General features: G+C 30.8%; 1 protein-coding gene across 8 annotated transcripts in view; it reads left to right on the top strand.

Moving 5' to 3' along the window:
• Positions 1-27,912, top strand: part of LOC127170111 (citron Rho-interacting kinase) — an 86,206-nt gene that overhangs the window by 39,949 nt on the left and 18,345 nt on the right. For 3 of the 8 annotated variants that reach the window (XM_051117891.1, XM_051117893.1, XM_051117895.1), the window contains exons 16-24: positions 7,874-8,071; positions 15,565-15,758; positions 16,915-17,050; positions 17,133-17,237; positions 19,941-20,081; positions 22,379-22,486; positions 22,788-22,986; positions 24,905-25,075; positions 25,347-25,370. In XM_051117891.1, the coding sequence (XP_050973848.1) occupies positions 7,874-8,071; positions 15,565-15,758; positions 16,915-17,050; positions 17,133-17,237; positions 19,941-20,081; positions 22,379-22,486; positions 22,788-22,986; positions 24,905-25,075; positions 25,347-25,370 (1,276 nt within the window). The remainder of the gene's footprint in view (positions 1-7,873; positions 8,072-15,564; positions 15,759-16,914; positions 17,051-17,132; positions 17,238-19,940; positions 20,082-22,378; positions 22,487-22,787; positions 22,987-24,904; positions 25,076-25,346; positions 25,371-27,912) is intronic. The other 5 variants (XM_051117892.1, XM_051117894.1, XM_051117896.1 and 2 more) reach the window with 3 other exon arrangements.

Genomic DNA, 27,912 nt, shown 5'->3' on the forward strand with positions numbered 1-27,912 from the left:
GATTTGCTGCTCTAAAAAACATTTATTATCATCAATGTTAAAAACAGTTGTTCAGCTTCATATTTTTATTAAAAAAACTCTGATTTGCACTCACATTTTCTTTTTGTTTTATTAATTTATTATAAAAAATTGCATTACAGAAGAGCGCGGTGCAAACAACTTGTGGAACTATATTTTTATTAAAACCATTTATTCAGAGTTCAAAAGAACAGCATTTATTTATTGTTTTTTTTTTTTGTCATTTAAGAAAATTTTATGCATACTTGCTGAATAAAAGTATTCATTTTCTTTGAAAACAGTAGTATAAAGGGTGAAGTGATCTTTTGGATCTGTATCATTTTAATTATGCTTTTTTCAATTCATTTAAATAGCCCAGCAGGGAGACAAATAATCTCTTAATTAAACAGAGCTCATAAAAATGCCATGTACTGTATGACATTTATAAAATAATTAGAAAAGTATTGTTTAAAATAGTTTTAGATGAACAATAGTCAAAAATGTCACACCGCTGTTACAGTTTAATAAATAATGTCAAGCAACCCATTTACCATGATATTGAAAAATTACTATATTAATATATATTTCGTTTTTATAATTCTTTGAATTTGTCACTTTTAACCAAAAAAGAAATATTAAATATTTAAAAAAATGTAAAATAAATATATTTATTATAATGTATATCTTCAAAATAAACTGATAAAAAGTGATAGTAAAGACTTGCATTGTTAGAAAAGATTTCTATTTTAAATAGATGCTGTTCTTATGAACTTTTTATTTATCAAAAAACCTGAAACAAAGTATCACAGGTTCCAAAAAATTAAGCAGCACAACTGTATCCAACATTATAATTAATTAGCAATTAGAATGATTTCTGAAGGATTATGTGCCACTGAAGATTTGAGTAATGATTTTGAAATTTCAGCTTTGATCACGGGAATAATTATATTTTAAAATATATTTAAATAGAAAACAGTTATTTTAAATTATAATAATATTTCACAATATAACCGTTTTTACTTGATCAAATAAATGCAGCCTTTGTAAGCAGATTTATTTTTATTTTTTATTTTTGAAATTTAAAATTTTCAGCATCATTACTCCAGTCTTCAGTGTCACATGATTAGAATCATTCTAATATGCTGATTTATTATCAGTGTTGGAAACAGTTGTGCTATTTTAATAATTTTTTTGGAACCTGTGAAACTGATTTATCAATTTATTTTAGATTTATTTTATAATTTTTTAGGGGGTTAAAAGTGTTTTAACCAGTTTTTTGATGAATAAAAAGTTAAAAAGAACAGCATTTATTTAAAAACAATATGAGTCTTTACTATCACTTTTTTTATCAACTTATTTTGAATATATATTGTAATAAATATATTTATTTTATGATTTTTGGGGGGGTTAAAAGTGTTTTAACCATTTTTTTTAATTAATAAAAAGTTAAAAAGAATAGCATTTATTTAAAAACAATATAAGTCTTTACTATAACTTTTTATCAATTTATTTTGAATATATATTATAATAAATAGATTTATTTTAGAATTTTTAAGGGGGTTAAAGGTGTTTTAACCAGTTTTTTGATTAATAAAAAGTTAAAAAGAACAGCATTTATTTAAAAACAGTATGAGTCTTTACTATCACTTTTTTATCAATTTATTTTGAATATATATTATAATAAATAGATTTATTTTATGATTTTTTGGGGGGGTTAGAAGTGTTTTAACCAGTTTTTTTTATTAATAAAAAGTTAAAAAAGAATAGCATTTATTTAAAAACAATGTAAGTCTTTACTATCACTTTTTTATCAGTATATATTTGAATATATATTATAATAAATATATTTATTTTATGATTTTTGGGGGGGAGTTAAAAGTGTTTTAACCAGTTTTTTGATTAATAAAAAGTTAAAAAGAACAGCATTTATATAAAAACAATATAGGTCTTTACTATCACTTTTTTATCAATTTATTTTGAATATATATTATAATAAATATATTTATTTTATGATTTTTTTGGGTGCTTAAATGAGTTTTAACTAGTTTTTTATGAATAAAAAGTTAAAAAGAACAGCATTTATTTAAAAACAATATAAGTCTTTGCTATCACTTTTTTATCAGTATATTTTTAATATTTATTATGATAAATATATTTATTTTATGATTTTTTGGGGGAGTTAAAAGTGTTTTAACCAGTTTTTTGATTAATAAGAAGTTTAAAAGAACAGCATTTATTTATTTACTATCACTTTCTATCAATTTAACACATTCTTGCTGAATAAAAGTATTCATTTCGTTCAAAGAAAGAAAATTTACTGACCCCAAACTTTGAACGGTAGTGTATATTGTTTTTTTTTGTAAAAATTGTTTACAAAAAAAAAAAAAAAAAAAAAAAATTAAGCAGCACAATTGTTTCCAACATTATTAATAAATCAGCATATTAGAATGATTTCTGAAGGGTCATGTGACACTGGAGTAATGATGCTGAAAATTCAGCTTTGCATCACAGGAATAAATTATATTTTAAAGTATATTAAAATAGAAAACCACTATTTTAAATTGCAATAATATTTCACATTATTACAATTTTTTCTGTATTTTTAATCAAATAAACAGCAGAAAAGACTTCTTTAACAAACATCAGAAATCCTACTGATCCCAAACTTTTAGACAGCAGTCCATACACACACACAGAGCCAGTGGAAAGTAATGCCATCCACCATTTTATCATTTTCAAATGCATGTGTTGTTCCTCCAGCAGTTATTGATTTGGGGAACGGTTGCGTTTTGAAGTGCTTTTGTTTGCGTTGCCCCTGGAGTGTGTTTCATTATTATCAAGCACAGAGCATCTCTGCCCTACTTTCACTGTCCACCCACACTCAAGCTGTTTGAGCGTCTCCACCGATGCAATATTCTCACCCGGCCCCAGCGCTGTTTTTAGACGCCCATCTTCTCTTCTGCGCCGAGGAGTTAGATTACATTTTTTCCTTTATCATACTCCTTTGCGATCATAACTGGAGCTCATATGAACGTATAATCTTGAAATTTGAATTTGATTGTCTTATTAAAATGAAAACATGGGCTTGTTTTTATATGTATGGCAAATCAAGCATCGCTATTACTATTGCTCATACGTGTGTTTAAGAGCTCGTATGAGTGCTAGTAATGGTTACTCTCAGCATTAAAGTGTCTGAAGCCTCGCTGTCAGTCTCGGTGAGTTTTGCTGATGGTGGGACTACAGACAGACAGATCTGTCTTTCGTAAGCTCTTATAATCTCAGCCCCTGGTGACGGTTTCTTTCCACTAAACACGCTTTGATGATCTCAATTTTTGAGCTGTATTATGTATAGCAAGGGTAGAGAATAATATTGTATTCCTATGCACTTTTATTTCACTAATTACATGCATATTAAATGCCTAAAAACAATGGTAGGGTGTTGTGGTTGCTAAGATGTTTTAGATTCTTTTGGTCACAGATGGCACAAAATCTTATTCAATGAATTGAAATGCTCTTCATATTTTTGTCGTTTTATCTGAATAGCAGAACTTTGAAATTTAGTCATTTGAAACTGTTTTCGGGGTTAATATTTTTCTAGAAAATAGCATTATGTTGTTTTTGTGTGTGTGTCTATTTGCTAATGTGGACACATTATTGTTTTTATATTTGCGGAGTGAAAAATATTGATTTGATTTTTAATGAAAAGATCAAATTAAACCTAGAAGGCCCCAAGCGGCATCTTATTATGTATTTTTTTAAATGTAATACTTACTGTAATTTACTGTTTGAAATATTGAAAAATATTTTCAATATTGTTTGTCAATTTGAAATAACAGTGTTGCTATTATGGAATACTTTTAATTAAGAATGAGAAATTCAATACATAAATATAGACAAATATATTAAATATTTTTGTATTTCTTTACATAAATCATATAATACATTTACCTTTCAGACTAATCTCTTTTACTGGGATTCTGCTTTCTGATATCTGTTATTCAGTTATTCAAATAAATGTAAAAAATGTAAATATATTATTTTATACTAATATAATAAAATAAAAAGTCATTTATACATTCTGTGATGAGGTAAGTTAAATAATTTTCTATAAATAAAGTCATTTATTTATCATGTGAAAGGTAAATAAGTAGGATGGCCTCTTTTTTTTTATAATAAATTGTCCAAAAAATAGTTGATTTCTTTTTTTTTTAACATTGACATTTAAAATTATAATTAATAAAACATAAATATATAATATATTATAATAATATAATATAATACAATATAATAAAGTCATTTATTTATCATGTGAAAGGTAAATAGGTAGGATAGCCTCTTTTTTATAAATTGTCAAAAAAATGTAATAGTAGTTGTTGTTGTTGTTTTTTTTTTTTTTTACATGAATGACATTTAAAATTATAATTAATTAAAACATAAATATAAATTAATAAAACATAAATATAATATAATATAATATAATATAATATAATATAATAAATATAATAATTCTGTCAATATGTAATAATATAATAAAAAACATTCTGTGAAAGTTAATGAGGGAAGATGCCGTCTAAATTTTACATTTAAAAAAAAAAAAGGTAATTTAGTATTTTACATTGACACTTAAAATGTAATATAATATAATATATAAAGTAATTTATACATCCTGTGAAAGTATTGAGGTAAGATGCCCTCTAAATAATTTAATAATTAAAAAAAAGAATAGTTAATTTAGTATTTTACATTAATGACACTTAAAATATAATATAATATAATATAATAATATATAAACCAATTTATACATTCTGCAAAAGTTAATGAGGGAAGATGCCCTCTAAATAATTTAATAATTAAAAAAAAGAATAGTTAATTTGGTATTTTACAGTAATGACACTTTAAATATAATATAATATACATTTTAATAATAAATTGTCAAAAAAAATAAAAAAATAAATAAATAAAATAGAGTAGCTTAGATTTACTTAGATGACATATAAAAATATATCATATCATATCATATCATATCATATAATAGTCATTTATACATTCTGTAAAAGTTAGAGGTAAGATGGCTTCTGAATAATTTGACATTTTAATAAAAAATTGTCAAAAAAAGTATAGTTAATTTAGTATTTTACTTTAATGACACTTAAAATATAATATGATATAATATAATATAATAATAGTATTAAAAGACATCCATTCATTCTATAAAAGTTAGTCAGGCAAGATGGCCTCTTTGAATTATTTTACATTTTGTGTTATGAGAACTAAATTAGCAAATGTTTCTATTTCTCTTAACACATTTGCTGTTGCATCATCATTTTGCACATGCTAAACTAATTATATTACAGATTAAAAGTGCACAATGGCATCTTCTGTCATTTTACCCCATTACTTTTCTCAGATTTCCACCTGAACAATTAAACAGTTAAAAAAAAAAACGTAGCAACCATGCGTAACACCGTAGAAACCACACGGCATTGCGCAAACAACCATTCAGAAGAATACATTTTTGGATATGGTTTGAAAGATGAACACAAGCTAAACACAGGCCAAATACACCAGAGCAGGGTAAAAATTGTGTTTTTTGGGCAGTAGTTAAAGTGGGTCAGCGTGTGTGAGCGTGACGCTGTGCCTTTAACTGTAATGACAATAATAATGAGCGCAGAAACCACCTCCGCACCAGAGGAGTGCTTGGCACCGCTGCGCGCCAACACACTTGACCAGCACTGCAATTTCATGCAAACCTGCGTCTCTTCTGTTTGTCAGATGGAGGCTTTGGAAATGTGTGAAGTGAAACAAGAAACGCTTCTAAAAAGGGTTTTAGTCAAAGAAGGCTTTCTGATGAAGTTCAGAGTAGCTCTGCATCTAGCTTTGAGTGATGGTAAAGTCTTTAAGAACATTTCTGGCACTCGACAGGATTAATACATGCCTGTTAAACAGCAGGAGTTTTTAAGGACAGAAAGATGTTAGGAAGAAACATGGAGAAAGGCATCAGGACTGTTTTTTAGTGGAAAAACAGTACATTCATACAGGTTTAAGACTTGTGACGTTTTTAGCAAGATTACAGAACTTTTGAGCCCATTTGTGATGTAGTAATGTCCAACCATAGATCATTTTGTTTTGAAAGGAAATCTGAGTTCAGTCATAAAACAACAAAAATACAATTATGTAGAAAACTATAGGAAATGGTCCCCAAATGTACTAATACCTTTTTTTTTTTTTTTTTGGTACTATGGTATTGTAAAACAAATACTATGGATTGGGGTTGGTATGTACGAAATCTAAAACAAGCCTGCATTTATTTGATCAAAAATACAGCAAAAACAGTAATATTGTGAAATATTTTTACAATTTAAAATAACTGCTTTCTATTTGAATATGTTAAAAAACGTAATTTATTCCTGTGATCAAAGCTGAATTTTCAGCATCATTACTCCAGTCTTCAGTGTCACATGATCCTTCAGAAATCATTCTAATATTCTGATTTAGAAATTATATATATATATATAAATTTTCCATAATTGTTTCCAATTTTAAAATGACTAGACAATTTTTAATCATACTTTTGTAGTTTTATAGAGAATACATTCACAAAGAACAATGTTCAGCAGAAAAACATGCAATGTAAATATATGTAATTTAATAGATTCTATTCCAAATAAAAAATTGTAACATTATAAATGTATATATTTAACTTTTGATTAATACATTTTGCAGTATTTGATTTAATTTAAATACATTTTATTAAGTTATCTTTTATTAAAATTAGTTCCCATTATATTTTTATTTTTTTCTGTTATTTTTTTATATGTATTAATTTTCCACGATTTTTTCAAATTTCACAATGAGTTCCCATGATATATATATATACCTGTATATTAATATATTTTATATATGAATGTTTACTGTAACTTTTAATTAATACATTTTGCAGTATTTGATTTCATTTAAATGTATTTTATTTAATTTGTGTATATATATATTTATATTTATATTTAAATTTTCCATTAATTTTTTCTAATTTTTAAAATGACTGGACACTTTTTTTAAATCATAATTTTATAATTTTATAGAAAATACATTACATTAATGTAAATAAATATAATTTAATAGATTCTATTCCAAATAAAAATGTTGTAACATTATAAATGTATTTACTGTAACTTTGATTAATACATTTTTGCAGTATTTTATTTTATTTTAATGTATTTCATTTAAATTTTTTTATTAAAATTAGTTCCTTTTTTTTGTTTATTTTTTAAGACATAATTTTGTATTTTTGTAGAGAATACATTAACAAAGAACAATTTTTAGCAGAAAACATGTAAATCAATGTAATTTTAATAGATTCTATTCCAAATTTGTTTTTGTAAAATTATAAATGTATTTACTGTAACTTTTGATTAATACATTTTGCATTATTTAATGTTATTTAAATACATTTTATTTAAATTAATTTTAATTTAAATTAGTTCCCATTATATTTTTCTTTTATCTTTTTTGTTTCTTTTTTTATGTTTTTTCTTTATGTATTAATTTCATAATGACTGGACAGTTGTTTTTTTTTTTTTTTTTTGTAGTTTTATAGATAATACATTCACAAAGAGCACAATGTTTAGAGATTAGTAGTACAAGAGTATAACTTTTCAGTTAAAGAAATATTATTTTATTTGAAATAGAAATCTTTTACAACACATAATTGTCTTTACTTTCACTTTTGATCAATTTAATGCATCATTACTGAATAAAAGTACTTTCTTTAAAATAAATCTTGCTCACTTCCGATAAAACGTATGTATATCTGTACCATACCACTACCATTTGATGGCATCTTCATAATCTTACATAATTTTTGTTGCACCTGTATCAGGTGATCACGGATCTGGAGGAGCAGTTGACACAACTGACACAGGAAAACGCTGAGCTGAACCGACAGAATTTCTACCTGTCTAAACAACTGGATGAGGCCACGGACGAGAACGAGGAGAGACTGCAGCTCAAGCAGGACGTGGAGCGCCTGCGACGGGAGGTGGCCGACCGAGAGATGCACCTCAACAACCAGAAACAGGTAGAGTCAACAAACACACAAACGCACACACACGCTCCCCTCATCGGACTCAGATGTGAGTCACAGATGCACGTGGACGCTGCGGGAGAGAGATGTGGGCTGAAATTAAGAGCCCACCGCAGGTGATGAGCACCGCTTAAACAGATGCTGTTCAATCTGAGATGATGTTTAGTTGTCATTAGCATCTTGAAAATGACATAAAGGAGCATAATGTAAGAAGTTAACACATTAGGGGGCTAAAAAGTGTTCTATAAAACATACTGTAACTCAGTTTAAGAGCTCACAACTTTCTTTCTAGCTTCAGTAGTATTTATTGAAACTAAAACACAGTAGCGAAACGTTCCTAAATTTTTAATTATTTTTTTTAAAATATTTTATTTTAGTTCTTCTGGTACTTAGTAATAATAATGTCCTTTAAAAAATAATTTAGTAATAATAATGACATGTAAATATAATTCACGACTTTGAGGTCAGTAAGATTTTTTATAATTACATTTTTAAATTATAATTACATAATACAATTTTTAATTGATTTTATTTCAGATAAAATCAATTAAAATTATCTAATCTAATAAATAAAATTAATGTAACTTTTTAAAATATTTAACTACTAATAATCTCTACACATTTTATATGCTAAACATTGTTCTTTGTGAAATTAAATCTTATAATTTTGTATGAAACTACAAAATTATAAAAAAAAAAGTCCAGTCTTTATGAAAACTGGAAAAATCATGCTAAATTGAATGGCTACTGTTATTTTTTTAATGATTTTTAAATCAATTTTTTAGTCATTTTAAATGTTGTTTATTTCTTTTATGTAAAGCACTTTGAATTACCATTGTTTATGAAATGTGCCATATAAATAAACTTGCCTAATAGTAACCCAGAAGTATCTGGTCATTTTTAAATAATTTGTAGACCTGGAAATCTTGGAAATTAATAAAATATTAAAAATCATGGTAGCTAAAGTTAATTAGAAAGAAATAAAATAAAATAAATAATTTAATTAAATAAATAAATTAAATTAATATAATTTCATCAAATTTATTTAATTGAAATCAAATCAAAAAGTGAAAGCAAAGGCATTTATAATATTACAAGGATTTTTTTTCAACATCAATAACATGTTTCTTGAGCAGCAATTCAGCATACTAGAATGATTTTTGAAGGATCATGTGACACTGGAGTAATGATGCTGAAAATTCAGCTCTGATCACAGAACTAAATAAAACTTTACAATATATATTTACATTGAAAACAGCTATTTTAAATTGCAATCATATTTTACAATATTACACTGTTGACTGTACTTCTGATCAAATAAATGCAGCCATGGTGAGAAAAAGATACTTCTTTCAAAAACATTGAAGTATCTTATTAACCTCAGACTTTCTAAACTGTAGTGTAGGTGGTCATGTAATTATTTCAGGGTTCTTATAAGGTGCTTAAAGTGCTTGAAGTACTTGAATTTGACTTTTTTTAATTTAGAGCCTGGAAAACCCTTGAAAATAGCAATATTCCTGAAGTGACACTTGAAAAGTGCTTGAATTATTAAAAGACAATGTATCTATGAAATAAGCCTTTAATTTTTTAAATAATGCTGCAGCCAATCTGATGTTGACCTTATGTAGCCCCGCCCCTTTTCAGTGCTTCTGTAAACATTACAATGCTCACGATCACTTTCGTTAACTCCATAAGTAAATCTACTTCACCAGCTATAATTACTCTTTGACATGACTAATACAATCAGATACAACAATAATTTTTCAAATATTTATTACAGTATATAGTGATATATTGAACAAACTTCAATGGTATGAGATGACTGGATGCTTTCAGTTGACTTCCTATTGAACTATTACCAGCTGAACTGCAGTGCTTAAACTATTAAAAATATAGTGAATTAAGCTACAAACTTGATTATAATGGTATAAAAGTCTTTCACTAGTTCACTAGCAGTAAACCAGTTATCTCGCCTGAATATGTTCGTAGATTTGTGTTGGATGTTATCTTTGGAATTATAATACCGATATTTTATTTGTAAACATCATACTTTTTTCACATATTTCAGTTAATGTCATAAAACTAGCGATCCGAGCCAGTAGCAGTACTCACAGTGTGGTGTAAACATGGCTGAAGATGCGATAAGTAGAACAGACAAACAGAATCAATTGAGTGAGTCATTTATGCAGGAACCACTCCAAGTGATTCAAACTTGTGACTTCAATCATTCAGTTCAAGCGATTCACTAGCAAAAAACAGATCATCGCTTGTAATGATTTTAAAAAGCACGTATAGTGATGGGTGAAACGGAGCTTTTCAAAACTTCGAATCAGCGTCACTGTTTTGAAACACTCCAGTCGGATTGTGAATCATTTGATTCAGATCAGGACTTCAAATCACGGATTGCGAATCATTTGAGTTAGATTAGAGTTGAATGATTCGCGATCCGCGCTCCGAGTCCTAAGCCGTTTCTCAATATGCGTTCTTGTCTGTACTTGTGTTCTTGTGGACTTGTGAAACGTCATCAGCCATCGCCCAAGTACTGTTCCAATTCAAAGTTCACATCTAGCCAAGTACAGTTCAAATCCCCAGATGCTCCGCCCCTTTTATCAAGGATGCATCAAGAGGAGACTTGTGCGAACTTGAGGCAGCCATGTATCCCAGAATGCATCAGCGAGCGTTAATGGCGGAGCCGAAAACCCGCATAATTTTCAAAATATTACTGTTATTGTGTCATGAAATGAAGTTTTAAGAGTATTTCAGGCAAGAATGTCGTTGTTTAAACCTCACATCTACGGTTTATTTACAAAGACCGCGCCTGTTTGAAAATTTGTTTGGCCGATTTCGGAGATGTGAGTTCCAGGGGAACACCCGGTGCTCAGTGGTCGTGTTTGATATAATATTTTGTTTCACTGTACTGTTGTACATTCCCTGAACTACATTTTTGCGGCTATTAATATGGTTAAATGAAAACGAAAAGAGGCAGTGGTGGTTGATATCATATTTCGTCTTATTGTAAATACATACAGCGAAGATAACCGGAGTGGAAAAGGCGGCTGACAGATGTTATCAAGTACGCTGCTGTTCCATTTGCAGAATTACAGGACTTGCGTTCTGCCGTCCTCTGGAGTTCGTACTCCCAAGTCAAACTACCAAGACCGAACTACAAAGGACGCAAGTCCGAACTTTGCGTACTTTGTATTGAGAAATGGCCCTAATCTGAAATGGTAGTTTTCGAATCATTATTCAGATCTGGACATTGGAGCGCGGATCGCGATTCATTTTAATTAGATCAGAACTTCGGAACAGGTTCGTGAATCATTTCGGGAGTTGACTGATTTGCAATCTGCGAATCCTGATCTGAAATGATGGTTCACAAATTTTTTCAGATTTCGACTTTAGAGAGCGGACCGTGATTCATTTGATTTAGATCAAAGCTATAGAGCGGATTCGCGAATCTTTTGAAGTATATCGGAACTTCGGTATGGGTTCGCGGATTACTTGATTCAGTTCAAGTGTTGGAATCTTTTCGAATCTATTTTTTTAAAACAGTAGAAACATCAAATCATTAAGGCAGTACAGTACAAAAGAGAAAAAATAAAGTATGAATACAAATCCCCTAAGATTATTTACCATGGTTTTACTATAGTAAAAGTGTAGGAACCATGTTTTTTGCGATTTGCGATCTGCGCTCTGAGTCCTGATCTGTAATGATGGTTCGCAAATTATTTCAGGGTTCGACTTTAGAGAGCGGACCGTGATTCATTTGATTTGGATCAAAGCTTTAGAGCGGATTCGTGAATCTTTTGAAGTATATCGGAACTTCGGTATGGTTTCGCGAATCACTTGATTCATTGATTAAACAGTAGAAACATCAAATCATTAAGGCAGTACAATTATAAAAACAAAACAAAGAAAAAATAAAAAAGGATGTATACACACATACACCCTTAAGATTATTAACTGTGGTTTTACTATAGAAAAAGTGTAGTAACCATGTTTTTTTTTGTATAACCACAGTTTTACTACAAACATACATTGGTTAATCTATGGTTAGTATATCAAAATGTGTACAATTGTATATAACATATATTGTAAATTGGTATCACACCTGTTGCTGGCAGAATAATGGTGCATTTTAAATGTTATGTGCTTTCTCTTTTTGTTCCTAAAGTTGACATCATTGCATGCTGTGCATGTGCGTTTCTTTATTTTTGCCATTTTGTTATATTAGTATCATTTTTATTTATCTTTTTGAAATTTGAAAGATAAGACATTGTTTGATAAGTAAGATCTCTGTTTAAAGTCCTTGAAAATTAAAAACGTAGTGCTTGAAAAGTCCTTGAAAGTCCTGCAATTTCATTTTACAGTATGTGTATGAATCCTGCTTGATTTCTCAGTCTGATGTCCAAAAATTTAGGGAAGTTTGTAATGCATCGTATTTGCAGTTTAGTTTCTGTAAGAGCTCTCATTCCTGTGGAAGGCTTTTCTATTAGATAGTATAGTACTTTTTTTTTTTTTTTTTTTTTTTTTTTTTTATAATTTCTCATGAAAAGTGATGACACAACACAAACAGCAAATCACAGCTGTCCTCCCCAGTGCCAAAACAAAGCTGTTCAATAAACTGGAAAATGACGCTCGCAGGTCCTATTGTTTTGTATGATGATGCCGCAGCGAGCCAAGGAGAGGTGCGTGTGTGTGTGTGTGTGTGTGAGGTGATGTAGGCGCGTGGGACGCGTGTGTAGGTGTGCAGTCCTCGCTGTTGTATAACAGTAGCGGATGGTAATCATAGACGCTGGTAGGAGGCAGAGATGTGTCATATTCTCCCCTCTGCCCTGCCAGCGTTGGACTTCACAGGGGCAAAAGCACGCCGGCTATATTTGGAGACTCTCTCCCTCCTGCTCTTTTGGTCCTGTGTCTTTCTGAAATGTGGTAATATCTAGCGCTGCCACTGAGATGCACTTCCGAGCACATCTGCCTGATTCAAGACACCCTCGATGCCCCCCGCCGGCTCTCTGAGGATCAGATCCGATTGGCAGCGACTCTGAAATCCGGACCTGCTAATGAAAGTCAAAAAGAAAAATCTGCAGCTTCTCTTCTACATCTATCAGCATAATTTCAGAATCACATCCTGCATTTCCGTAGATGCCGTCTGTTGGTTTGCAGCAGATGTAGTGAATAAGTTATCACTGATCTGTTTCTTTTTATCAAGGTTCCTGCCGTCATAGAAGAATGGAAATAACTGAGCATTTTAAAATGGTGGTTTCAATGCTTTAAAGTCTTTAAAAATTATTTGAAATGAAATAAGAATTTAAGAAAACTTTAAATTATTAAAATCTTTAAAACCAAAGAAAATTTTATAATGACAATAAATGTAAATAAAATAAAATTAAAATGTTAAACTTTAAATTTAGTAATGAAGTAAAAAAAGTAAAATGAAGTAATGTTTTGTTTAATTTTAAATAAATACGATTTCATTTAAATACAAAAATAAAATTTAATAAAAATAAAAAGTAAAATAAAATGGAAACTTATATAATGAATAATGACAAAAAATAAATAAAATGTAACTTAAATCAAGTTGTAATTAAATGTAAATGACTTTAAAATAATTAGCATTTTATTTAAATACACTTCATATTGTGCACATATTGTGACTCTGATTCAGATTTAGGACTTCAGAGCAGGTTCGCAATTTTTTTTTTCTGATTTCTTTTTTAATTAAACAGTAGAAAATATCAAACCATTAAGGCAAACTTAATAACAACAAACCATAATAACAATAAATGGAAATTAAATTCAGATTAAAATGTTAAACTTTAAATTCAATTTAATAATTACGTAAACCAAATAATTTTAAATAAATACAGTTTTATTTAAAGAAAATATTCAAATGAAATTGATTTCATTTAAAAAATAAAGTAATTAAATAAAATTGATTCGATTTATAAAAAATGTGCTTATCAGCATTTTTTGGACAAATCATGGAAATTAAAATATTTAAAATAAAATGGAAACTTCTATAATGAAAATAGATGTAAGTAATATTAAATAAAATGTAAATTAATCTGTGTAATTGAATTTAAATGGCATTAAGATTTTTTAAGATGATTAATTTAAAATTAATAAAAGATCCCCATTTTAAATTAAATTAAAAAATTAAATTAAAAATTAAATTAAATGCATTTAACTTAAATTATAACTGATTTAAAGTGAAATTAAATCGATCTAAAATGATTTAAATAAAATGTATTTATCCAAGCCTGAAAATGTCTTGGAGCTCAACACGCTCAAAACAATGGAGATGATCATAGACTTCAGGAGAAACCCCCCTGGACTCACCCCTCTCAGCATCATGGACAGCAATGTGGCTACAGTGAAGACATTTAAGTTCCTGGGATCTGTCATCTCCCAGGACTTGAAGTGGGTCACTCACATCAACTCCTTTGTAAAAAAAAAAAAAAAAAACAAAGGCCCAACAAAGGTTGTACTTCCTTTGCCAGCTAAGAAAGTTCAACCTACCACAGGAGCTGCTAAAACAGTTCTACTCAGCCATCATAGAGTCTGTTCTCTCCACATCAATAACTGTCTGGTTTGGCTTAGCTACAAAATCAGACATCAAAAGATTACAGAGTAAAGTTCGGACTGCCAAGAGGATTGTTGGTGCTCCCCTGCCCACCCTTCAAGAACTCTATTCATCCAGAGTGAGGAAAGAAGCTCAGAAAATCACTCTGGATCCCTCACATCCAAGTCATCATCTCTTTGAACTTTTACCATCTGGCTGGCGCTACAGAGCCCCAAACACCAGGACAGCCAGGCACAAGAACAGTTTTTTTCCCCCAGGCAATTCTCCTTATGAACAGTTAAATGTTCCCCCCATTGTGCAATATAATGTGCAATAACTTTTTATTTATTAGTTACCACCCCCATCCTAGCACATCCCTGCATCTCTACCCCTTTCTATTCTATTCTATTCTATTTTGTCATCTCTAGCACAACTGTATGTACATACTTATTAATTTATTTCTCAATTTATTTTTCAAATTTTTGTCTGTTGATATTTACATATGTGTATTTTATTCTCATCTTATGTTTATTGTCTGTATGTTGTTGCTATCTCTGTGTACTGGAAGCTAATGACACTAAAACAAATTCCTAGTATGCGCAAGCATACTTGGCAATAAAAGCTCTTTCTGATTCTGATTCTGTTTCTGAAAGGAATAAAAAAAGGAAACAAACTTCTATAATGAGAATTAATGCAAATAAAACTGAGTAAGATTTAGTCAAATTAAATTAACATTACATGTTTAAGATGCATTTATTTGTGAATGCATTGTACAAAATGTAATAAAAAAAATCATCCAGTCATTTTAAACTACTAGACAAGTCAGGAAAAAAAATGAAATGATTTTTGTTTGAGTAACATGCTACGACAGTGACATTGTGATAGTTTGATCGAAATGATATATGTTTGTGTGTGTGTGTAGAACATCGAGACGCTGAAGACCACATGTACGATGCTGGAGGAGCAGGTGCTGGAGCTGGAGACGCTAAACGACGAGCTGTTGGAGAAGGAGAGACAGTGGGAGAACTGGAGATCTGCCCTGGACGAGGAGAAGAACCAGGCGGAGCGCAGAACCAGAGACATACAGAGACAACTAGACAACGAGAAGCAGAACAGGTACAGAAACACACACGTTTGCACTGTGAGAGCTAGAGGAGAACTGGATAATGCCAGAGCGATGGCCTAGCAGTTAATGCATGACACAGCCTCCTACATACAGTAATGAGCCGTGAGTTTGAGTCTGGATAGTCAAAAATAACATTTCAGCTTAGTGGGTTTATTGTGATGACAAAGCCAGTGAAGTCATCTTCGTGTCAAAGCAGCTTTACAGTGATAAGAAAATAGTGATTCAGTAATGCAAACAAAATTCAACTCTACTGTAAAGCAGCTCTGAAAAATACAATAGTAAATGAAGGACTTTAAACTAGCTTTATACAATGAAAACTGTAAAGTGAAATATATTCATAAAAATATATTTGAAAAATAGAATTTTTCATTTTTTAATAAGGCCATCATTTATTTCTGTATTTATTAATACGAAGTTAAATTGAATAAATGAATGGATATATTTAATGCAGATAATTACGTTATTTAATTGCATAATTTTAGGATATATAAAATGCCAGCTATAGCCTTCCTCCAAAAAAGTGTGTTTAATATTTCCATCACATATTGATGTAATACATCATTTGGATAGTCCATAAAATACGTAAATGAATAAATAAATACATACATCATTTTGCAGGTTTATTATGATGACAAATGACTTTATATAAAGCTTTATACAATGAAAACTGCAGACTTAGATATTATAAATAAAAATAAAATAATAATAACATAATAATATAAAATATGTCATTCAATATTTTATATTGTTAAATAATAAATAAATATGGATATAAATGAAGGCATGATAAAAATGTTGACATTAATGCAAATATATCTGAATGCATATCTTTAATGCAAATGATTATACTTTATTAAATAATGTGAATTTATTTGCATAAAATTCTAGTTATGCATATAGCCTTCAAAAAAGAATTCTGCTGTGATGTTTTTATATAACTTTTGGACAAAATAAACTAGAAACTGTGTTAAAAGTTTGTTAAAACACTTTATTTTCTAAACATCCTCAGGGCCAGAAGTGCCCGAAGTTATATAAGAGTTACATAATGAATGTTAAGTATAGAGATAGAAACACTGAGTAAGAGACGTGTTGTGCTGCTCCAACACTTTGTTTAATAACTCTCTCTCTTTCTCTCTTGTTCTCCAGACTCCGTGCAGAGCAGCGCAATTCTGAGTCTCGTCAGGCCGTTGAACTGGCGGTCAAAGAGCACAAAGCTGAAATCCTGGTGCTGCAGCAGGCCCTGAAAGACCAGAAACTCAAAGCCGAAGGTCTTTCTGATACCGTAAGTGTGCCAGTGCACGTGTGAGTCACTGATAAAAGCATCCACTAAGTGATGACATGCATACTTACTGTATCTTCATCAGCTGAGCGATCTGGAGAAGAAACACGCCATGCTGGAGATGAACGCGCGCAGCCTGCAGCAGAAGCTGGAGACGGAGAGAGAACTCAAACAGAGGCTCATGGACGAGGTGCTTCACTTTACTAGCACTCAAAACACAAATAAAAGAAATATTTGAACTGAAATGATTAAGTATTAAAAGTAGTGTAAATATACTTAAAGGGGAAAAAAATTAATTTAGCTGAGCCTACATTCAGTACAAGTAAAATACTTAAAGGAGAAGTCCACTTCCAGAACAACAGTTTACAAATAATTTACTCACCCCTTTGCCATCCAAGATGTTCATGTCTTTCTGTCTTCAGTCATAAAGAAATTGTGGTTTTTGAGGAAAACATTTCAGGATTTTTCCCCATATAATGGACATCAATTGTGCCCCCGATTTTGAACTTCCAAAATGTAGTTTAAATGCAGCTTAAAGGGCTCCAAATGATCCCAGCCGAGGAAGAAGAGTCTTATCTAGCGAAACAATCTGTAGTTTTTCTTATTACAATCTGTAATACTTTCTAAGCACAAAAGCTCGTGTAGCACAGGCTATGGAGTGCGCGTCCACGGGTCATTCTTGAACGATTCGTTCATTTTGAACAAATCTTTAATGTGACTTGGGAAGAACGAGTCGTCTCAGGGAGTGATTTGTTCAGTCGCGCATGCGCAACATCCTGTTAGGTTCTGTACTGGAATTAGTTCACCTGTTTTGAGTCTTCAGGTTTTTTGAGTCGTTTGTTCATCTAATGGGGCTGTCACGTGATGCTGATTTTCCTAAAATGAACGAAATGACTCGAAAAAGATTGATTCATTTTGCTGAAGGAGACACAAAGGTCCGAGTTGATAAAATGATCCGAACTTCCCATCACTACTACAAATCACATCTTCGAATCACCACAAGTTCATCGTCTATGTATTCCGGCTCAAAAAGGTAGAGTATGATGGAAAACAGCATGTTATGTTCTCCTACAACTTCAGAATCGTCCGACATCGTTGTACCTTTTTGTTTGTAAACAGTGTTTGACTTACTTGCACTTTCTTAGTCTTTGCGTGTTCGCTTTGTAAACACTGGGTCTGTGGTTCTGCCTACGTTCCCCATGAGCTTTCGACATGATTCAATAGTACGTGAACGCACATCCCAGAGCCTGTGCTACACAAGTTTTTGTGCTTAAAAAGTATACACATTTTTATTTTTCGAAAAAAAATGATCGATCGTTTCGCTAGATAAGACCCTTCTTCCTCGGCAGGGATCGTTTAGAGCCCTTTAAGCTGCATTTAAACTACATTTTGGAAGTTCAAAATTGGGGCATGAATGAAGTCCATTATTTGGAGAAAAATCCTGAAATGTTTTCCTCAAAAACCATAATTTCTTCACGACTGAAGACAAAAAGACATGAACATCTTGGATGACAAGGGGGTGAGTAAATTATTTGTGAATTGTTGTTCTGGAAGGGGACTTCGCCTTTAAGTATTGTTAAAATCAGATACTCTAAGACTTCTACTCAAGTCATATAGGAATCGGTGTCTTGTAATGGAGCGATTTTCACTGTAAGGTGCAGTGTCTGTACTTTTACTCAAGTATGAATTTCAGGTAGGGTACAATGAGGCTAAAGGCACACTCTAAGAAAAAAATGTGCTTTTCACTGCGCCCATATATATATATATATATATGTATATGTATATATATATATATGTCTATACTGAACATTTATGGAGCAATAGATTGTGTGTGAAAATAAATCATACAATTGGTTTATTTTGTTTAAAAATCTTATAAATGTATTAGGTGGCAAGGGGCTCACCAGCATGCGATAAAAGGCACAATAATGCCTAGGTTAATACTTGTTCAACTAACACTTTTGCAAAATTTATACTATTTTCTGCTTATTTTGATAAATAATATTTTTTTTATTCAGAAAATATACTGTCATTATAATGTCAGTATAAAACATATTTTTTAAAATGCAGAAACAAAATCATTTTTGTAAAGATTCTGAAAGCATTGAAAGCAAATTTTCCTTTAAACCACTAGATGGCAGAAAAACTTGCCATAGCAGTTTCCAAAACATTCGCTTTTCGAGATGCAAATACAGATTTGCCTGATTCTTTACACGATCGCGGGTAGCAGAGCAAAGACGATTCTGTGCTTATTTGATCTAATATTTGATGTTTTTAAAAATGTATTGTGTTTAGGGTAAAAAGCCCATAGTAATTCAATATAGATTTACAGTAGTAACAACAAAAGATATTTATTATATGATTAATATCATGTTTTTAAATATGATGGCTTCATTCTAAACATGGTGACATCTACCATCTGAATCTAACCATGTCATGTCAACAAATGGAAAAGTCAGCCATCTTTTAATGTTAATTATGTGTCTTTTAACCCCAACAGCAATACCATATTTTACTAATTATATTATTTAATTATCTTAAACAAAACTGAAAATCATTTGTAAGATCTTTGTCTTAAGATATATTTAAGAATTTTAGCGATTCTTATTTGCGACATTTCTGACTGCATTTTTAAGAACATCAGATCAAGTAAGCAAGAATCGACTTTGCGCTGCTGCCCGCGATCGCATAAAGGATCAGGCAAATTTGCACGTGTATCTTGAAAAGCGGATGATTCGGAAAGTGGATCTAGTGGTTTAGAGGAAAATAATATCAAAGGAGCCTTGTACCCCTGGGTGCCTTTAGCCCCATTATTCCCTACTCTTTACACCTCTGAGTATTGAGAGCATGCATCATGCATCCTTAGCATAATTAGTGTGTCTTTTTCTCCCAGCAAGCAAAACTGCAGCAGCAGCTGGACATGCAGAAGAGCCACATCTTCAGACTGACACAAGGACTTCAGGATGCGCTGGACCAGACGGACCTTCTGAAGACTGAACGGACAGACCTGGAGTACCAGCTGGAAAACATACAGGTGCACACATATACCTGAACTGTTGGTTACTGCAGAAGAGTAGCTTTGGGTGTGTTTTGAATGGCAATCAAATGCACTACCTATAGTAGGCATACAGTATATATGCTGTGCAGAGTATGCACAATTTTCTGTTCTCAGATCAGCTACTTTCGTTTGAAAAAATAATAGTTCCACAATGCAGTGCGCTCAGCATGATCTTTCATTTTGAGAGTGATGAGTTGTACAATATATGAATTCTGTGAATATTGAATTTACAAAAGATCTTTTTACACAAAATTGTTTTTTTAAAAAATAATTCTTTATTTCTGAGATTATAACCATCTACTCACAGAAATAAACAGGCAACATAGTGAGGTGACAGCATTGCAGCATAACGCCCACTGCATGCTATTTTTAAAAATAACTGTAATTTGCTCCACTGTATACAGTATGTTGTATCAGGATTATTTTAGTGTTATCAATAGACTATTACAGCTTTCATAAATATTTCAATTTACCAATATTTTGTGTTATTTTAAAAGTTTTTGTAATATTGTTAAGTGTTTTTGTCAGTTGTATTAGTCTCTATTACTGTATTTCATTCCATTTGAGTTATTTTGGTAACACTTTACAATAAGGTGTCATTTGGTAACATTAATTAATGTATTAAATAACCTGAATGAACAATGAACGATACATTTATTACACCATTTATTAATCTTCGTTAATGTTAGTTGCAGTCGTTCATCGTTTGTTTGTGTTAGTTCACTTGTGCATTAACGAATGTTAACAAACACAACTTGTGATTTTAATAATGCATTAATAGATGCTGTAAAAGTATTGTTCATTCATAGTTGATGTTACTAGCATGTCAGCATTATAAGCAAGTTAACAGCATGTTTCTAGCCTGATTAACATGTTACTAGCATGTTACTAACATGATTAGCATTTTACTAGCATATTTCTAGCATGATTAGCATGTTGTTAGCATTATTAGCACGTTACTTGACTTGCAAGCATGATTATCAAGTTACTAGCATGTTGCTAGCATGATTATAACATGATTAGCATGTTATTAGCATGTTGCTAACGTGCTTCTAGCATGAATAGCATATTGAAAGCATGTTTCTACCATGTTTAACATGTTACTAGCATGTTGTTAGCATGTTTATAACATGAATAGCATGTTACTAACATGTTGTTAGCATGTTTATAACATGAATAGCATGTTATTAGCATGTTGTTAGCTTTATTAGCATATTGTTAGCATGTTACTAGCATGTTTCTAGCATGAATAGCTTATTGCAAGCATGTTTCTACCATGTTTAACATGTTACTAGCATGTTGCTAGCATGATTATAGCATGATTAGCATGTTGCTAACGTGCTTCTAGCATGAATAGCATATTGCAAGCATGTTTCTACCATGTTTAACATGTTACTAGCATGTTGCTAACATGATTGGCATTTTGCTAGCATATTTCTAGCATGATTAGTATGTTGTTAACATGATTAGCACGTTACTTGACTTGCAAGCATGATTATCAAGTTACTAGCATGTTTCTACCATGTTTAACATGTTACTAGCTTGTTGTTAGCATGTTTATAACATGATTAACATGTTATTAGCATGTTGTTAGCTTTATTAGCATATTGTTAGCATGTTACTAGCATGCTTCTAGCATGAATAGCTTATTGCAAGCATGTTTCTACCATGTTTAACATGTTACTAGCATGTTGTTAGCATGTTTACAACATGATTATCATGTTATTAGCATGTTGCTAGCATTATTGGCATGTTGCTAGCATGATTAGCCAGTTACTAGCATATTGTTAGCATGATTCTCAAGTTACTATAATGTTGCTAGCATGATTTGCATGTTTCTAGCATGATTAACATTACTAGCATGTTGTTGTCATGATTAGCATGTTGCTGTCATGTTTTTAGCATGGTTAACATGTTACTAGAATGTTGTTAATATGATTAACAAGTTACTAGCATGTTGTTAGAATTATTAGCAAGTTAGTAGCATCTTTTTAACATGGTTAGCAAGTTAGTAACATGTTACTAGCATGATTAGCAAGTTACTAGCATGTTGTTAGCATGATTAGCAAGTTACTAGCATGTTGCTGGCGTGTTTCTAACATAATTAACATGTTGTTAACATGTTGCTAGCATGATTAGCACGTTAATAGCATGTTGCTAACATGATTAGCAAGTTACCAGCATACTGCTAAAAACAGTATGCAGTAGGCAGAATGCTAGTGTTCCATTCCAAACAGAGGTGTGTTCTAATAGCAGCGTGGCTCCCTCTGCAGGCGGCGTACTCTCACGAGAAGGTCAAGATGGAGGGGACCATCACCCAGCAGACCAAGCTCATAGACTTCCTCCAGGCCAAGGTAGAGCACCCCTCTAAGAAGAAAAAGGTCAGAGTCATCCGCTGTAAATTCACTTCATTAACTAATCTGACTAACTGCTTGCTGAGCTGCGCTAGGTGTCCCTGGAACTACTATACGCAAATAACCACATACTAACCGCGTCAACCCTCAGAAATCTCATATGTATCCTTATATGCAGCCGCCCTCGATATGTGAGTTGTAGAAAGGGACGCCTAATTTGACTGGATCTGTAGGGATCGAATGGCAGGATAGAGTCGTAGCGTACTAAACTCGTGTAGCTGTCGGCGTGAGCCTGGGCGATTCACTCGGTCTCGTGTTTTGGGTGCAGGGGCTGTTTGGCGGCCGGCGTCGAGAGGATCTGCTGGCAGCGCTGGCGGCGCAGGGACAGACGCAGGTGCCCGCTGTGCCCGCCGTGGCCCCTGTTCCTCTGCAGTACAGCGACCTGAAGGCCGCGCTGGAGAAGGAACGCGCTCGATGCTCCGAACTGGAAGAAGCCCTGCAGAAAACACGCCTGGAGCTCAGAGAGGGTGGGCTGCCATTCAGCTGTTTCATACAATTATGTTGTTAAATGTGAAAACTGGTTGCTTGTATTCTATGCAACAAACAGGGATTATGTATTTTTCTTAGTTGTTGTCAACAATGACACAAAGGCAACATGGAAATATAAAATTGTCCTTTTGTGTCCCTCAGAAGAAAGTAAATTGTATGTTGTTATTTTTTTTGTTTTTGTTTGTTTTTTTTTTCAAGATGAGGCTGATATAAGCATAATGGAATAGAGTTTAAAAACTGAAAGAGCAATGACTGCTCAAAGTATGTGGTCAGAAAGACTTTGGTGTAATTTCTTAGTGTTTGCTAGAAAGGTTTTTAAATGGGGAAATGTTGCATAATGGAGTTTACAAGAAAGTTGGAGAGACAGTTTCTGCATTTTTTCAAAAAAAAGAATTTCAGAAAACACTAAGCATAATATTTTAATTTTAAATGCATTAATTAATTTTAAAAGTATATAATATTATTATTAATATAATGCTGAATAAATGAATGCATAAATATGTTTTGTAATTTTTAGAAATTACTTGCAAAAATATTTTTAGAATATAGAAGACTCTGCTTGAATTATGACTAGAGTGAATGATAATGCAGGCTGTAAAATTATAGATAACAACATAAATTATTCTAGTCACACTTTTTATATTAGGGTCCAGTTCTCACTATTAACTAACTATTAACTATGAACTAACTATTCTTTTTTTCCTCAATATACTCCTAATTACTGCTTATTAATACTTAGTAAAGTAGTTACATTTAAGAATTGGGTAGGATTAAGGATTTCGAATAAGGTCTTGCAGAATAAGACATTAATATGTGTTTTTGAAGTAATAATAAACAGCCAACATCCCAGTAATATTTTAATTTTAAATGCAAAAGTTAATGCTAAAATGCAAATGTATATTATACTATTAATATTAATATAATGAATTAATTAATTAATTAATAAAAAAATAAATATGGTTTTGTATTTTTTAGAAATTACTTGCAAAAATATTTTTAGAATTTAGAAGACTATGCTTGAAATAAAACTAGAATGAATGATAATGCAGGCTAAAAAATTGTTATAATAAATTCTATTATTATAATTATATTGTTTATAGACTAGAAATGATAAATTACAATCAGTATATTGCAATTATTGCAATATATGCTACTGTTTAAAAATGTTGAAGGCCGTAAGAGATAATATTTTAAAATGATTAATATCTATAGTATTAATATTGATAGATTTATTCAGCAAAGATGCATTAAATTGATCGAAAGTGAAAGTAAAAAAAAATGTAATATATATACATATAAAAAAAGTAAATTTTAAATTATTTCATATTTATCATATTTATTAAAAAAAATCACGGTTTCCACGAAAATGTGATATTTTAAACTAAGGATATGTGTTGAAAGGAATCTAAAGTAATAGTAAAGACATTTATAATGTTACAGAAGATTTTTATTTCAAATTTTTATTTCTCTTTTGAACTTTCTATTCATTGAGGAAAATTCTTGAACAAAAATATGTAGCAGCACAACTGTTTTCATCATTGATAATAGTCAGCATAACAGAATGATTTCTTGTGACACTGAAGACTGGAGTAAGGATGCTGAAAATTCAGCATTGCAACAGAGAAATAAATTACATTTTACAACATATTTACATTGAAAACAGTCATTTTAAATTGTAATAATATTTAACTATTTTAACTGTATTTATGAATGAATAAATGCAGCTGTGGTCAGCAGAAGAGGTTTTTTAAACAGTACTGTAATATAAAAGATTGCTGAAATGACACATTTTATTAAACAATAACAAAGGTGCCACACACTGTGTGTAATGCTCTCAAACATGCTGGTTTTCTCAGTACAGTCCCTCTGTCGTCTCACTGTATTCTCTTCTCTCAGCAGTTCAGTTTAATAAAGCTCTGGAGCACAGCGCTACTCCAGCCACACCGGGTTTGGCTCGTCAGCAGCTCATGATGTCCACCAAATCCAACAAATCCCCTGAGCACCAGCCCAGCAGCGGCCTGATGTCGTCCAGCTCCGGCCGCAGGAAGGACCCTGCCAATCCTGAAGGTTAGAACCGAGGCGCAGAGCTTTTGCAACCTTTTCAATATTCAGCACATAAGCAAAAACAACAGTTGTGCTCTCTTGGTCCTTCTTGCCATTTCATCTCATGCTATGAAAAGGGAAATTAAATCAGAAGCTTGTAGGAAATTGCTGATGTGATGTGTATTTTGATGCTGTGTCAATATAAGATGAGGAGACTGTGTGCTCTGAAGGACTCCAGAAATGTTTTGGCTCATGTCTGTCCACACTCACTGTCCTTTCTGTTGTCGTTCCACAGAAATAAGGAGAGTCACTTCTGAAAGTAAGTTCTTACATAACAGGCTTAGGCGGCCCACTCTCAAGAAACCGTGCCATTTGTGCTTGAAATATAAGTTTCAAGAACTTTTCATGTTTATTTACACTTTCATTTCAGAAGGTCACTGTTGAACCTTCAACATACAGCTGATATATGCCTAAAAATCATGAATTACAGATAAAACTTTAACAGAAACTTCTGTTTGAACTACAATATGAGGCCAGAAAGATCATTTTTTCACATATAATGTCAGAAAGATCAAACCATTATTTTGGAATGGATAACCTTTTCAAAGAAAGTACGGGACACATTCTGGATTATTTTATAAAATGTGTAAAGCTTCATTAAGTAATTAATAATTCATTAAATAAAATAATGCTACATACTACATAAATACTACATACTACAAATTTTAAATCCATTTTATTTAAAAAACCTTAGCATTTTTAAATTTTAAAAAATGTATATAAAACAGTAAAATGTCAAAAAAAAATTTGCTATTTAAAATAACTGTTTTCTATTTGAATATATTTTAAAATGTAATTTATTCCTGTAGTGCAAAGCGAAATTTTCATTATCATTACTCCAGTCTTCAGTATCACATTATCCTTCAGAAGTCATTCTAATATGCTGATTTCTAATATGCTAAAATGCTTCATTTTTTATTATTATTATCATCAATATTTAAAACAGTTGAGAAAATCTTTTTTTCAGGATTCTCTGAATAGAAAGATCCAAAGATCATGATTTATCTGAAATAAAAAGCTTTTGTAACATTATACACTATACCATTAAAAAGCTTGAAGTCAGTATCATTTGGGGGGGTGAAACAAAATCAAAAGTGATGAAACAAAAAAAAACATTAATGTTACAAAAGATTTCTATTTCAGATAAATGCTTTTCTTCTGAACTTTCTATTCATCAAAGATACTTGAAAAAATTAGGGATGCACCGAAACGTATCGGCCGAAATGCTTGCGCGTTTTGTCAGTAAAGCCGGTTCTGTAATCAGCGGTAAATGCCATCAGGTGCGTGATTTCACGTTGAGCCGTATATACTACACACAGCCGTTGTTCACTGACGAGCTGCGCAAATCCATGTTCATTATCAGTGTGAATTTGCGCAGCTCGTCAGTGAACAACGGCTGTGTGTAGTATATACGGCTCAACGTGAAATCACGCACCTGATGGCATTTACCGCTGATTACAGAACCGGCTTTACTGACAAAACGCGCAAGCATTTCGGCCGATACGTTTCGGTGCATCCCTAGAAAAAATTGTACTCAGCTGTTTTCAATATAAATGTTTTTTGAACAGCAAATCAGAATATTAGAATGATTTCTAAGGATCATGTGACTGGAGTAATCACAGGAATAAATTACATTTTAAAGTATATTCAAATAGAAAGCAGCTTTTTTAAATAGTAAACATATTTAAAAATTGTACTGTTTTTGCTGTACTTTGGATCAAATAAATGCAGCAAGCAAAAGAGACTTCTTTAAAAAAACATTAAAAATCTTACTGTTTAAACTTTTGACTGGTAGTAATATATATATATATATTTATATATATATATATATACATATATATATATTACTACCAGTCAAAAGTTTAAACAGTAAGATTTTTAATGTTTTTTTAAAGAAGTCTCTTTTGCTTGCTGCATTTATTTGATCCAAAGTACAGCAAAAACAGTACAATTTTTAAATATGTTTACTATTTAAAAAAGCTGCTTTCTATTTGAATATATACACACATATATATATATACATATATATATATATATATATATATATACATATATATATATATATATATATACATATATATATATATATATATATATATATATATATATATATATATATATATATATATACATATATATATATATATATATATATATATATATATATATATATATATATATATATATATATATATATATATATATATATATATATATATATATATATATATATATATATATACATATATATATATACACTACCGTTCAAAAGTTTGGGGTCAGTACATTTTTATTGTTTCTTTTCTTTTTCTTTTTTTTTTTTTAAGAAATTAATACTTTTATTCACCAAGGATGTATTAAGTTAATAATTAAAAGTTTATTAAAAGTTAATAATAAATAATTTAATTAAATAAAAATTACTACATACTACAAATTTCAAATACATGTATTTTTTTTAAAAATGCATGCAATTTTTTCTAAATTACAAATATATAAATACATAAAAAATAAAATATATATATACAATTTTTAAATTACAAATATAGAAATAAATACATATATATATACTATACTAATAGCACCGTTTCTTGAGAATGAAGCAGGCGTCTCTCCAATATCTTTTCTTTCTTGATATGATCTTTTTAATCCCTGCAGAGATAAGCTCTCTGGCCAAATCCAAACATGTCATTCAAGGAAACCCTTCAATTGAAGTCTTTTGGCCACCCTACACCCAATATATTGACTGAACACATGCTGTTTCAGGCTGCAGACTTCCACTCAGGACATCATGGAATGATTGT

Source organism: Labeo rohita, chromosome 8 (genome assembly GCF_022985175.1).
Source record: "Labeo rohita strain BAU-BD-2019 chromosome 8, IGBB_LRoh.1.0, whole genome shotgun sequence".
In the NCBI taxonomy this organism is placed as follows: domain Eukaryota; kingdom Metazoa; phylum Chordata; class Actinopteri; order Cypriniformes; family Cyprinidae; genus Labeo; species Labeo rohita.